Source organism: Seriola lalandi, unplaced genomic scaffold, assembly GCF_002814215.2.
Source record: "Seriola lalandi dorsalis isolate HSWRI2012SDOR001 ecotype SW California unplaced genomic scaffold, Sedor1 jcf7180002054584, whole genome shotgun sequence".
NCBI lineage: Eukaryota > Metazoa > Chordata > Actinopteri > Carangiformes > Carangidae > Seriola > Seriola lalandi.
The window spans coordinates 506023-520034 of NW_019525137.1; the positions used below are offsets into that span (position 1 = coordinate 506023).

Below are 14012 nucleotides of genomic sequence, written 5' to 3' on the forward strand. Positions count from 1 at the left end.
TAAATTCTTTTGCATTGGACTCTGACCATCTCCATTGACTTCATTTTTGAATTTGAAAATGAACATGAGAATGAACTTGAAATTGATTTAGTTGTACATCCTGTGGTGCAACACCATAAAGCAATAAGAAGGAATGGATCCAATGGCTCTTATAGTATTTTAGAGACAGTATTAAAAATTGACTGACAGAACTGGTGTAGCCTCGGAAATGTCCAGAACATATGTAATAGGCTTGCAGGGGCCTGTCTGCATCTGTTGCGGTAAACATGAAGTTAAACCACAGATTAATCTAACTGACTAACTAACTAATAAAGATCATGGATGTTTCATCCACCAGATGCAGTCCCTGGTCCTTCTGCTGTAGTTACCTACCTTAAATGTCTAACACAAGTTCATATAAAAGGTGCAATAAACGGAGGATTAGGCATCTGTCTAAGTTAAGTTTCTCTTACCTTTCCTCTTAACTGCTGAATTGAAAGCTAACTTCAGCGTCGTCGAGCAATGTGAGTTGATGCAAAACAATTGTTAACAGTGAAATCCAACTACACTGTAAAACAGCAAATTCATATAGGCCTGATAATGTTTGAATTGGAATTTACACATGAGTTGATTTAATACTGAAAATAAATGCTAACGACCCATCCACAAGGAATCAATCACATAAAAAAAATAAAAAAGGTAAGAGCTTTCTGTAGTTGAACAGAGCTTAGAACCAGCTCCTGATGTATGACCACTATACTGGTAAAAAAGGAATGTCTATACAAACTGGACTGGGGCTAGTTTGAACTTGAACCCAGATCTACTGTTCATCACTTAGCTAAGACTGGGACTAGAAGTAGCTGGAAAAGACAGACTAGTTGTAATAACAGTATCAGCACTCATGGTGGCAGCAACAGTTCTGACGTACCACTGTGGCGACGAAGAAGAGGAGGAAAACCGTAAATAGTCTGTTTACTTTGGTTTACGTCCACCGACAGCTGGTTTCTGGCAGAACGGAACTGCTCTTCCGGTAAAGCTAGTGAAAGTTTGATCGAAACAGCGGCTGTCCTGTCGTCAGGATAAAGGCACTAACGCTGCCCGAAATATAGTTACAGCCAGTCTTCCGCTAATGAGGCTTGTATTTTGAATGTAGTGACCGGAAGCTGTGTCAGTGACTGTCTGGTATTGACCCTGTTCGGGCCACAGTGGATTCAGATCCCATAGCTTGGCTGACTTCAGGACACTAACGTTAGCTCCCGCTACATGTATGTTAATAAAAACACAGAGGGAACAGTGGAATTGAACACTCATGGATCCCAACCGGATAATCCAGGCTCTGAAAGGGACCATCGACCCGAATTTGAGGATCGCAGCGGAGAATGAGCTTAATCAGGTGGGTGAGCTGAAGTAGTTGGTTGTTTTTTTGTTTGTTTGTTTTTTTCAGGGGCAGTATCACGGACCGTTTTTGGCCCAGAAATGATGCCGGTGTTTGTGGAGGAAGGCAAGTCGTGTTTTGGTGATTGAGCTCGGCTTCGGCCTGGTGAATCCTCAGCCCTGGTTTGGTAGTTTATATCAGGCCTGTGATCAGCAGTTTGCTTAAACCCCCCCCCCCCCCCCCCCCCGCGGCGGGGAACAATAAGAGTCAGATGTGACAGCCATCATGGACCGTCAGGACCAGTGGTACCCAAACTTTATCATGTCACCACACACATGACCACATCATCCTGCTGTTTCACAGAGACCTGCGGTGATATAATAAAAAATAATCATGTTTCCTGAACATTTGATTGATAAAACTGAATGATTTATTGCACCACATTATGATGAGAATACATATAATATTTATGTGAAATGTTCCTCATACCCTGTGCACTGTGAACTTCACCCTGAAGATGTATTTCAGTGTTAAAACACTAATTGGTAAATAAAACAGTAGAGAGATTCCAGTTAATTGGATGAAGTCCAAATACAACGAATGGTCTAATTCCTTGTAAAGGGATGCATGAAATTAGACCTAGTGTCACAGGTTGAAGAAAACGTAGGTAGTTTGAACATGTCATTATCTTGTGCACACATGATAATAGATTATTATGCATTTTCAAAAACAATATTAATTAATTTTGTCATGCACACAAATGGAAAAAGAAGTTTTTCCATTTGTGTGCAAGCAGGGTATGTGCAGGTCTTAAAGTCTTAAACAGGATTGAATTCTGTTTCTTCAGAAAAAGGTTAAAGCATTAAGCTGCTCTTTGATGTTCTGTCTTCATGTGAGTCAAATAAATTTTATTATGTCATTGGAATTATTGTTATACACTTCTGGGAGGTCAGTAGTGGCTGCCTGTAATATTTTCATACTTTGGCAGTACGACCATGAAACGGGTGAAACAGATGTTCAGTGACATTCTGTGAATTAAAAGGTTTTAAAAAGTCTTAGCTGTAACTTTGCCCTCTTGTGGTTTTTCTCACTGAGTCTGCTCCTTGTGTTTTAGTCCTACAAGATCATCAACTTTGCACCGACACTGCTTCAGATCATTGTGTCCGAGCAGGTGGAGTTTCCTGTTCGTCAGGCAGGTAAGACACTAAACAGCTGAGAGAACAACACGGCTGCTACTCTCCTCTCACTGTTAAGGGTAATAATAATCTTTGTCTTTAATAATGATAAATATAATTAAAGGTAATTCTAATGTTTGATTTTCATATTGAGAAATGTTTACAAAGAAATGTCTCACTGGTCATGTTTATAAGGAAAAAATACCACTGCCTCAATTGGTCAAGAGGTAAAATTACAAGAAGGATCTTACTCTATAACAGAAAGGACTCCTGTCCATAATGTTGCCAGAGACCTGTAATAACAATCTGACCCATTGTTTACATTGCAGCAGCTTTTTATCATACAAATCATTTTAAAAACATGAAAAAATAGAGCCCAGAGTTATCATTTAATATCAACAAATCCTGTGAGAAAAAACCCAAACCAACAATGTGTTAGTCCACCGTCAACACTGTCCTACTCTGTGGCTCTTAGCTCTGAGCCCATTGGTTCCCACTAAAGATATTTCTTTAAAAATGTCTCACAGACTTATTTTGAAAGGCTCGGTAATATCCTAAAGCAGCTGGTCATTTTAGTTTTTTAACAGATATTCCGCAGTTAGTGCATTTGTCAGGGACAGTTTTCAGCAGTGGATTAATCCATGTTCGTTTGGTGCTCTAATGAGTATTTGTGGCAGCAGGATAGTATGTGTGGGACTCAAATATGTGTGGGAGTCAAAACAAACTACACTTGTTTCTACCTTCACTCAGTGTCTGCTGTTACTTAATGACATCCCTCTTCATGGGTAACTATAAATGACTGGTGTCTTTTGTTAACTGGTCTCACAGCTGCTAAGAGGATGTTATCTTGTCTCTGAAGGAACAGCTCTCTGCTTACTGGAGTTCTCTTTCAAACCTCGCTTTCCCTATGGGAAGCACCCTCTGGAATGACCTATCACAGAAGCTCCACTATTACCACATCTGTCAGGGGACAGACCACATTCATGTGTCCATTAGGTCATTGTTGATAATGATAATAACATTTAATAATAAATAAACAATAATTAAATTAGTCCACTTCCTTTGGCTGAGTTGTTGTATAGCCTGATGGCAGAGGGAACAAAGGATGTTTTGCAGCACAGTGAGATGAGACGTTTGCTGCTGTAGCTGCTTCTCTGTCCTGCCAGAATGTTGTGGAGAGGCTGGTTGGTATTGTCCAAGACGGCCGCCAGACTCCTGCCAATTACAGACCCAGCCTTTTTGACCAGCTTGTCCAGTCCCCTTGTGTTCATGTCATATATGCTTCTGCTCCAGCAGACTGCAGCATAAAAGAGTACACTGGCCACCACTGACTGGTAAAACGTGCAACATTTCACTGCAGATGTCAAAGGACCTGAGCCTCCTGATGAAAAAGAGCCGGCTCTTCCCCTTCTGGTAGATGGCATCTGTGTTCAGGGACCAGTCCTGTTTACTGTCCAGGTGCACACATAGGTATTTATAAGTATGCACCACCTCAATGTCCTTCCCATGAATGTTGACTGGCTGAAGGGTGGCCGTCAACCTCAGAAAGTCGATGACCAACTCCTTGGTCTCGGAGGTATTCAGAAGGAGGCAGTTCTTGTCGCACCATTCACTGAAAGCCATTGTCAGATTCCTGTTCTCTTCCTGCCCGTTCCTGATACACGCCACAATAGCTGTGTATCAGGAAGTATTTCTGGATGTGGCAAGACTCAGAGTTGTAACTAAAGTCCGCTGTATACAGGGTGAACAGGAACGGAGCCAGAACAGTCCCCTGTGGATCCCCAGCACTACTTTTCACAGGACGCAGTGATCCACCCCCATCACTTCCAGCTTGTCTTTAAGAATAGGTGGTTGGATGGTGTTAAGTGCGCTTGAAAAATCAAAGAACATAATCCTCATGTAACCACCTGGCTCATCCAAGTAAGGATGGGCCCGGTGGAGCATGTTAAGGACGGGATCATCCATTCCAATATGTTCCTTGTAGGCAAACTTTAGGGGATCTAGTGCATGTTCAACCTGTGGCCTCAGAAGGTGGAGAAGCAGCCGCTTCAGGGTCTTGATGATGTGTGAACTAAGGGCCACTGTAATCATTTATCTGAGCTGGTTGTCCTACTTTAGGTGCCGCAACAAGACACAATGTTTTCCACAGGACTGGGACTCTCCGTGTTTGTAGACTTAAGTTGTAGCTCCCCAGGAGAGGCTCAGTCAGCTGGACTGCACAGTCCTTTAACAGCCTCGGACACACACCTTCCGGGCCTGCTGCTTTTCCAGGATGTAGCCTCTTTGGCTCCGCCCTCACCTCCTCTGATGCAAAGGACAGGAGACTTAACCCCAGTGTGGAAGGAGTTGCAGCTGCACTGTCAGGTTGTGAAGGAGATGCTTAAGGAGAAGCTGCAGCTGAAGCAGTGGGAGAGAGAACAGGTGAGGCTGTGTCAAACCTGTTGTAGAACAGGTTGAACTCATTGGCCTTGTCCTCCACATCACCTGATGTTGCCTGGCTGTTCTTCTCTTTATAGCTAGTGATGGTCCTCATCCCCTTCCACACCTCTCTGGTGTTGCTGTGCTGTAACTTCCTCTCTACTTTCCTTTTGTAGTCCTCCTTCGCCTGCTTGAATCTCTTCTTCAGCTCATGTTGCACACACCTGAGCATTCCCTGTCTCCATCCCTGAAGGCCTCCTTTTCCTGGTTGAGGAGGGTCTTGATGTTACTGGTGATCCAGGGTTTGTTGTTTGGAAAGCAGTGTACAGTGCTTGCTGGTATTACAGTGTCCATACAGAAGTTGTGGTACATTCAACCATTCTATCAAGGTCTGCCAAGTAGTGGTAGAGCAGAAGCAGTGTAGGCCTCCTACAACAGATCAAGTGTCTTATTTTCCCATTCAATATACTGAATGAAGACAGTCAATATACTATTTCTGCTTGTACTGCAGTGAAGCCATTTAAATCCATGCAACGGTCCGGAGTGTTGTTGATTAACCAGGTCTCCGTGAAACACATTAGACTCCAGTTCATCATACTTGTTAGCCAGGGAGTTGACATTTCTCATGAAGATCGATGGTAGAAAAGGCTTATATCGCCATCTCTAGCCTTTAGCTTAGCTTAGCCTGGTGATTGCAAATGGTGATCTGGGTCTTGCGAACCCCCGATGGTGGAGCAATTGGCGTCATACCATCTTCATCCCAACTACCGATCCACCCGCGCCTCGACAGGACCTACCCTCCCAGGTAGGATGGAGTGCTTCACTGCCTCCACCAAAAGGTGTACAAGTCAGCAGCCCACTCCATTAGAAATCTGACTCTGGCTGCTGAATCAGGCCAAACATTTCCAGGAGATGTCTAGAGGTGCAGGTTGTGGCTGCATCATGGGCCTGGCTGTGTCAAGGGAAAGATCGCTGTGGCTAAATCTTTCCATTGGCCTATCACAGATGTATCGTATTGGCGCATGTTGTTTTTATGTAAATAGACTGTCTTGGTTCATCATTTCAGGGGGTGGGGGTGAAGTGTGTTGTTGTCACACTTTCCCTTGTCTGCCTTGTATCACTTTTGTGGAGATGCCCCGATTAGGCGACCACTGATCATGATTGGCTGATTTTCATTAAAAATACATGATTGGTAGATCAGAGTAAATGCTTTTAGTCACCGATCACCTTAAAATGGATCTGTGGTTAATACTCTGGTGTCTGTGGCTGTGAGAAGCACTGTGTGCTGTGTAATGTCGTCCCGCCTCCCACCAGGTGCACTGCACAGGTGCAACATGCCACCAAAACAAAACAGCCTTGGGAACTTTTACAAAGTGTGCGAGACTGATATAACTGATATAGACAAATATAATGTACGCCTTCTGAAATGCAGTGCACCAAACTAACTTTTTCACTGCTTGCAGCCATGATTTGGCCATACCTTTTTAAAATATAGCCTGTTTCTTCATGAAGGAGGCTCTTAGGCTACCTCCTCCCTAATTATGTTTAACAAAAATGTAAAATAACATCATGATCGATTTCAGTAATTGAGTTACAATAACATCCATGATTTTTGTGCAGGCATAATAACCTAAAACCCTGTTACTATATCATTAAGAAGTTTCAGAGCGACGGAGACACACAGCGTTGCGATAATCATAGTAACTCCCTCACCCACCTGCCTGTGTGTGTGTGCCTGCATGTACACACTCTGAGAGGAGCAGCAGAATGGGAATAAATGGCAAATTTCTCACTTTGCCCTGATGGTCTTAAGAACTCTCTGTTGCTCTGTGTTTTCTGTCTGTGTGCTGTCAGCTTCTTATCACGCAGCGACCTAAACTTACCATGGCGCAAAATGATTTCACCCAGTGACTAATTGTGCTATTCGCGCTGTTAGAGACCTTGTTGTCTCATATGCTATTAGGTTTACTGGAAGATTTAAAAAATATGTGATATGACCACCAGGCCCCGACCCGGTTTAACCCCTGGCTCTGATATAGGCAGAGTTGAATTTGATGACAATTTTGTTCTCCCTCTGAAAAGCAGTGGGGAGAACCTCTAGTCTTTTGGGTGATGCACCGGTGCCGGCAAGTTTTGGGCTTAAATTGCAGCAGTTCGGGGCGTCGTGTGGCGTAGTGGTCTACGCAGGTGCCCCCATGTGTAGAGGCTACAGTCCTCGCTGCAGTTGGCCCCGGTTCGAATCCCGCATCGGACAGCCTTTCGCTGCATGTCATTCCCCCTCTCTCTGCCTCCCCGTTTCCTGTCTCTCTCCACTATACTGTCAAATAAAGGCATAAAAAAAAAAAAAAAAAATTGCAGCAGTTCAAGCTTAAATTGTGTTGACTTTGTAACAAGTTTAGAGTTGCCTGCAATGAATGGCCCACATTGCTTACACTATGCTTGCAACATTGCTATCATACCGCAACCACGGGTATTGAGTTAGTACAGTGTCCCTGTCAGTCCCTGTATTCTGATGAAAGGTTAGGTAGTCAGACTGACTGAGCCAGCGAAGAAAAAAAGAACTACTTTCAACTACATCGCAGTACATGTAGGGCACCAAAACAGCCTAATGAATAATTATCATGCAACGACCATGTGTAATTTTTACTTGCACACTCAAAACATACCCGCATATGCATTGCAGTTTGGAGCCCTGCAACATCTGCCAAAAGTTATTGGTATCAGCCGTGGATCAGCTGATCTCACTCATACATAATAGGTATCGTGGCAAAAAACTTGATCAGGGCATCCCTACACTTTTGTGACTATCATGATGCTTCCCCTTCCTTATATAAATAACAGATCACAGTGATAATTGATACAGTGATAATTGTACACACAATACAATGTGTGTCCAAGGTGATGAATGACTATGTCAGTGCAACAATGAGACTCTTAGTAGGAGACATTAATGAGATCACTCAAATGGATACATGTTTACCTGACAGTCTGTCTCTGTCTGTCTTTGTGTCTGTTTCTGTGTCTATCTGTGTCTGTGTCTTTCTCTGTGTCTGTGTGAGTGTTTGTGTCTGTGTCTAACTCTTTCTCTGTCTCTACAGCGGCGATATACCTGAAGAACATGGTTAGTCAGTACTGGCAGGACAGGGAGCCGTCTCTGGGTGAGGTTGTCTTTCCCTTCAACATCCATGAAAATGACCGGCAGCAGATCAGAGACCACATTGTGGAGGGCATCATTCGCTGTCCAGAGTCCATACGGTACACACACATATTGTCATGTTTCCACTTCTTTTTATAATGCATCCGCCTGTTTTATAGAAAAGCAACTTCTGCCTTTTTAAATGTTCTCATAGATTTCACATAGTGAGCTCCTGAATGATGAACACTTACTGAATGATACTGACTGTTGGTGCCTGGCTGATGCAGCTGGTGACTCCATATGTGTTTATACCGTCTGTAGCGCCCAGCTGACCATGTGTCTGCGAGCCATAATCAAGCACGACTTCCCTGGACGCTGGACTGCCATTGTGGACAAGATCGGCATGTACCTGCAGTCTCAGAACAGCGGCAGCTGGTACGGCAGCCTGCTTGCTCTCTACCAGCTGGTCAAAACCTATGAGTGAGTTCCTCTGCTCGACTTCATGGCTCTGAACATCCTCCTGGGGAGACATCACCTCACACCAGGGCTGTAGGTTTTAAAGGAGCACCTACAGTATATGTGGTCCAATTGCCCCAAACAGACTGTTCCTCATAAAGAACTAGAGAGGAACTAGACAAACACAAAACTCAGAGAAACACTTACCTGCAGTGTTTACCCAAAAAGTTTCCCGGTTTTATCATGATTTTCCATATAGAAATAATGTATTTCAGATTGAAAGTAAAGCTTCTCTACAAACAAACACCCTTGTAATGATGATGAGGAGGACATGTCATATTTACCTGTAACATTCCAGGAAAAGTATGTTTGTCAGCTGTTATTTCTGAGCTGCCAAATTCTATCTAGTATCTAGTGTTTGAGTCTTAAAACAGACACAAATCTGAAGAACTTGGTCACAATATATTTCTCTGTAGGTTAGCCTTTGAAAGAATCCATGAGTTAATTTAGGGATCACCTTTAAAAAAGGGCTGGGTTGAAAAAATTGATTCTCCGATTAATATCGATTCATAAAATATATGTAATAATTTAATATGTCTTTTACACTCTCTTGTGGATGTGTCACAACAAGATCTGGTCAGGTGAGCGTAGTTGTAGCGCTGCTGGAACGATGCTCCGCCACTTTTTTTTCTCAAAGTAATGAAATAAATATCCACAGTTCGCAGAATCCGGTTGAAATGTATCTACATTTTTAAGCGCTTGAAGATCTGATCACTAAAGTGTATGTCATGCAAGATATCTAACAAATAGAAATGAAATGGTCAAAGTTGTCTTATTGACATTTAAGGTTTATTGATTGGTTTCCAAATGTCAGTCATGCACTGAGTGACAGCCAAGAAAACATTCCACCTTAAAAGAGTCCGGTAGTTGCCGGCAGCCTCTGGCCTGCTCAGTGAATTAAATCGTTAAGTAGTAAAGTTGAAAAGGCAGGAAACATCCTTTCATTCATTATTCACTCTTCTTAATGACAAAGCCAGTCTGTTACACTTGGACACCTTGCGCTGCTGCCTAGCCTGTTGGCTTCATCTGACCTCTGCCTGCACTGCAGCTTCTCCTCTGAATGGATATTTCCAATAAGGCGTCATTTGCTTGACACAAGTAAGTAAATATATGTAAACTAGCCACCGTAGGAACAGTGATTACAAAACCTTTGAAACGAATCACAATTCAATTGTGCGCATGCACCATAGTGCAAGTGACAGACAAAAACAGCAGACACCAATGAAATCAGCAGTCTAAAGGCAGATGTGTGGCTGCATTTAAGATGTTAGCTATATCCTTCCATTGTAGCTGGTGCACTGGGGTGCGTTAACGCACATTACAGTGATTCACCTGATGCCAAACACAACATGCACAAAGGAGAAATAGTGGCTGATCTAGAGATTTGGCCTCTCGCCTATTTTTCTCACGTGCTGAAATAGACAGAGAAAAGACCTGTTGATGTCATATTGACATCATACCAGCAACATTACTCAAGACTGATAGCTTTCACTATGTTTGTCTCTGTCTAGACTGAATCTTTATATCATACAGACATGAAAAATGTAAATATATATATTTTTTAACTATTCAAGCAGCTGCATGTGTAGACAGTGACATTTTACTGATGTTTTCTGCCAAAATTGAATCAGAAATTAATTAATAATGACAAGAAATTCAAGTAACCTGCCAACTCTGTGTAGACAGATACAGCTGCAGCAGCAACACGGCACAGATGCAGCCAGTGTAAACACACACACATGATTCTCTGCAGCAGTTAAGCGACGCCAGCCACCACCCTGATGCAGCACATCCACTGTGTTCCCAGCATAATCGTATAGTAGTGCTACTTATCTGTTTTTTAATTGGGGGGGTGGGGGGGTTGTAAAACCTGACCTCTTATGCTACAATGAACCATTTAAGAAATAAAGTCTTATTAGAATCAACTGTCTCATCATAGGTAATTTAAAATGTGTGTGTCTGACTTCTGCTGTCAGTAATGTTTGGATCAGGACCAGTCCAGGCCAGGGTGTTTTATTTCTCATGACTCATGAGCTGCGCTCACATGTTGTTTTCTGTACGTATGTGAAATTATCATGCGGGTGTTTGTTGTTAGTGATCTTAAACGTTTTTGTGATAGACCAACCAAGTATGTATGGAAAATATGGGTGCTGACCCTCAGATTGATGTGTCTGATGTGTGTGTGTGTGTGTGTGTGTGTGTGTCTCAGGTACAGGAAGGCAGATGAGAGGGAGCCGTTGCTGGCAGCCATGCAGATCTTCCTGCCGAGGATCCAGCAGCTGATCAGCCAGCTTTTGGCTGATGCCACCATCTTCTCTGTCCTCATCCAGAAACATATCCTCAAGATCTTCCATGCTCTTGTGCAGGTGTGTGTTTGTGTCTCTGTGTGTGGATGTGGTGGACTCACACCTGATATGTGGCTGTCTGTGATGGGCTCTAAGTCAAAGGACTCTAAGGACAGTCTAAGGGCTGTTGTGTGTGTCAGTGTCATGATGATGATGAGCATAAACCTTTCTGTTGCTCTGCAGTACTCGCTGCCTCTTCAACTGATCAACAACACAGTAATGACTCAGTGGATGGAAATTCTACGAGACATTATGGACCGAGACGTCCCTGCTGTAAGACACACACACACACACACACAGCACAGAGAAAATCTAGTTGATGTAAAGAATTTTGAAATCAAATTCATTCTGCTTAAATCTTACTTTATATACTGGCAATACAAAGTAGTGCTTTACAACACTATTACAAGCACTGTTTTACTGTCCAACTGTCAGGCTATAGATTATTATATAGATTATAACTGACTGTCTTGAAGTTAAAGTTCAAAGATTTTTTAGTTAGTTTCATATAATTTTATTATTTAAATTTTATTGACCTGTTTAATTCATGGACTCAGAAATGAGATGGTTGAATGTAGTCCCAGCTTGCACTGCACTGCTATTTCAGTTACACCCATAACTTTAAGGTACATTAAACACTTGTCTTTGTTCCACATCTGTTAGTAGTGTGAGAGTCATTTTAGTAAATTATGTTTTCATTAGTTTGTTTTGCCCATTTAAAAATAACATTAAAAAGGCAGTTTTTAGATCCAGTGAAACACAGATTATGAGGAAACAGATTTTTCTGAGCTTTGATTTTGTGATATTAACTGGATTTGACCAATTAACATCAATAAAACTATAGAAAATGTTGACGATCTGAATGAATGGTGGAAGATCTGTGATCCACTGTGTTCCTGAGTCTCTTTACCTTAGTCACATTTATCCTGGAAGTCTTCAAGTTTTCAAAGACTTTTCAGATTCTTTATTCTGCCATTAACCTGTGTTAATGAATCACTTGGAATCACTTGTTTACATGGTAGTTAAATCTGACTGAAACTAAGTGAACTGCGGCTGGGTCACACAAGCTCCTAGAACTGACCGTGAAGAGTGTGTTCATTAGGAGACGCTGGAGGTAGATGAGGACGACCGTCCTGAGCTGGCATGGTGGAAGTGTAAAAAGTGGTCACTGCGCATCATCACCAGACTGTTTGAGCGGTGAGTCCAGATCACCAGAAGCCAGATGTGTGGTTCTCATAGGGACCAGTTTTTCACATGCCTCTGCTATAAATTACAGGTATGGAAGTCCTGGTAATGTGACAAAGGAATACTACGAGTTTGCAGACTTTTTCCTGAAAACATATGCAGTGGGTATACAGCAGGTAAGCATGTGTCACTGACACTACAAGATGTTGCTTAAGGGGTTATCTCTTTATCTGGTGCTCAGGCTCTTTCTCTGTGCTACATCCAGGTCCTGCTGAAAGTGGTGGATCAGCACCGACAGAAGCAGTACGTGACTCCTCGTGTCCTGCAGCAGTGCCTCAACTACCTCAACCAGGGCTTGTTGCACTCCCTGACCTGGAAACAGATGAAACCACACATACAGGTAGGACAAACAGAGAGGACTCAGACAGATCATTAGTGCCACGGGTGCTCAGCTCCGAGGCATCTATTAATATTCCTCAGACTTATTATTATTCTTCCGCCAAATTTTGGCGTGTAACTTGTCCCGCAGCTTTGAGAAAACCCCAGTAATATATACATCAAAATATGCGTCTTGATCCCGAAAGAGGTGCTATGACTTTTGGTGTTAAAATTCCAATTTTTCCCTACAGTTATTCCCAAAATACTAGGAATAATAATGCATTAGGAATGCATTCGAATTTTCTTTAAAAACCTACAAAATTTCACCTTTTTTCTACAAAATTTCACCTTTTTGCTGAGTCACCCAGCTCTCTCATACCTGCAAGTAGAAATGTGATTCAAACTATAAAACGGAGGAAAACTTCTGCTCTCTCCAAAAGACAACTGTTTTTACATAACATGTAAACTTTTCAAACTATGAGCACTCAAAGGAGGAGTGGAAATCACTTTTTCTTCAAAGTTAGAGTGACAGCGTCAGTTGGCTAGAGTGCGTGAAGCAGTAAAAAATAACCTTTATTTTTAACTCGAGCTCACGGCCAAACCGTAAAAAGGAGACAAATAATTATTTCTCAAAATGTAGACATAGTTGTTGGGATTCATAAAATGTAACTTTGACAGGCAGGGTCTGCACAAAATTTAAACGGGGGTACCGAGTCCGGCAGCAATACCTGTCTCACTCTCATTGACACCTAATGTAATTGTCTTTTTTTTCAAAAGAATCTCACTCTGTCTTCGCACTGAGCTTACTCACTCGTTTTAAGGAATATCTGAATAAAATACAGACTGTAAGAAACTTCTGGCGTCAGTGTCTCTCACGGTGTTTTTCGGTTTTTGAAAAGAAGTAACGATTTTCTCATAATTTGCAATTGTTTGAAGCCATGTAGAAGCCAAATTCTGGGCAGATTTTCACATTGCCATGGCAACGGCAGCTCCTGACCTGTGTGCGCGTGTCAGCTGTAGCCTAGCAACCAGATAACCAACTCTCCAAGCTCCGCTAGCTTTACATTAGCCGCATGTTAGGTCTTAAATTACATTTAGTTAGGTCTTAAATATGTAAGTCCATTTACTGCTTCCTTTGTTGCTTTTTTTTTGTTTTGTTAAATGAGTGAATGAAGTTGTGACGGTCTCCGCTGAGACAGAGTAGCGGAGAAGCTACTAGCCCTCTCTCGCTGTCACTTCTAGTCGCGTTGCTCTCCTCCCCAGTAATGTTAAATTTAGCACCGAAAAAAACATAATAGTGGTAATTTAAATAGCGGTTCATGGGATTTATTAACCCTCAGAGGTCCCGCTGTCCTTTTTTGGACATTTTCTTCACTTTTCTTTTTTGATTTGCTGATCATTTTGGCTGAGTTACAGCTGAAGGTATGGATTTCTGCAAGAAAGTGTCTTTTTTGACATATTTTTAAAATCTAATGTCAGTTACTGTTACAGGTCTATTATACACT

The 14012-nt window shown here is 42.2% G+C and overlaps 1 protein-coding gene across 7 annotated transcripts in view; it reads left to right on the forward strand.

Annotated features, from left to right (window-relative positions):
• The first annotated feature begins 1015 nt into the window (after nucleotides 1-1015).
• The window catches only part of ipo8 (importin 8), a 55034-nt gene continuing 42037 nt past the window's right edge, over nucleotides 1016-14012 (forward strand). For 3 of the 7 annotated variants that reach the window (XM_087177233.1, XM_023418792.2, XM_087177234.1), the window contains exons 1-9: nucleotides 1016-1372; nucleotides 2469-2550; nucleotides 8046-8202; nucleotides 8405-8563; nucleotides 10809-10965; nucleotides 11128-11217; nucleotides 12047-12141; nucleotides 12221-12305; nucleotides 12395-12529. In XM_087177233.1, coding sequence (XP_087033359.1) covers nucleotides 1289-1372; nucleotides 2469-2550; nucleotides 8046-8202; nucleotides 8405-8563; nucleotides 10809-10965; nucleotides 11128-11217; nucleotides 12047-12141; nucleotides 12221-12305; nucleotides 12395-12529 — 1044 coding nt within the window. In that variant the 5' untranslated portion in view covers nucleotides 1016-1288. Of the gene's footprint in view, nucleotides 1373-2466; nucleotides 2551-3889; nucleotides 4951-8045; nucleotides 8203-8404; nucleotides 8564-10808; nucleotides 10966-11127; nucleotides 11218-12046; nucleotides 12142-12220; nucleotides 12306-12394; nucleotides 12530-14012 lie in introns of those variants that run through there. The other 4 variants (XM_087177237.1, XM_087177236.1, XM_023418793.2 and 1 more) reach the window with 3 other exon arrangements.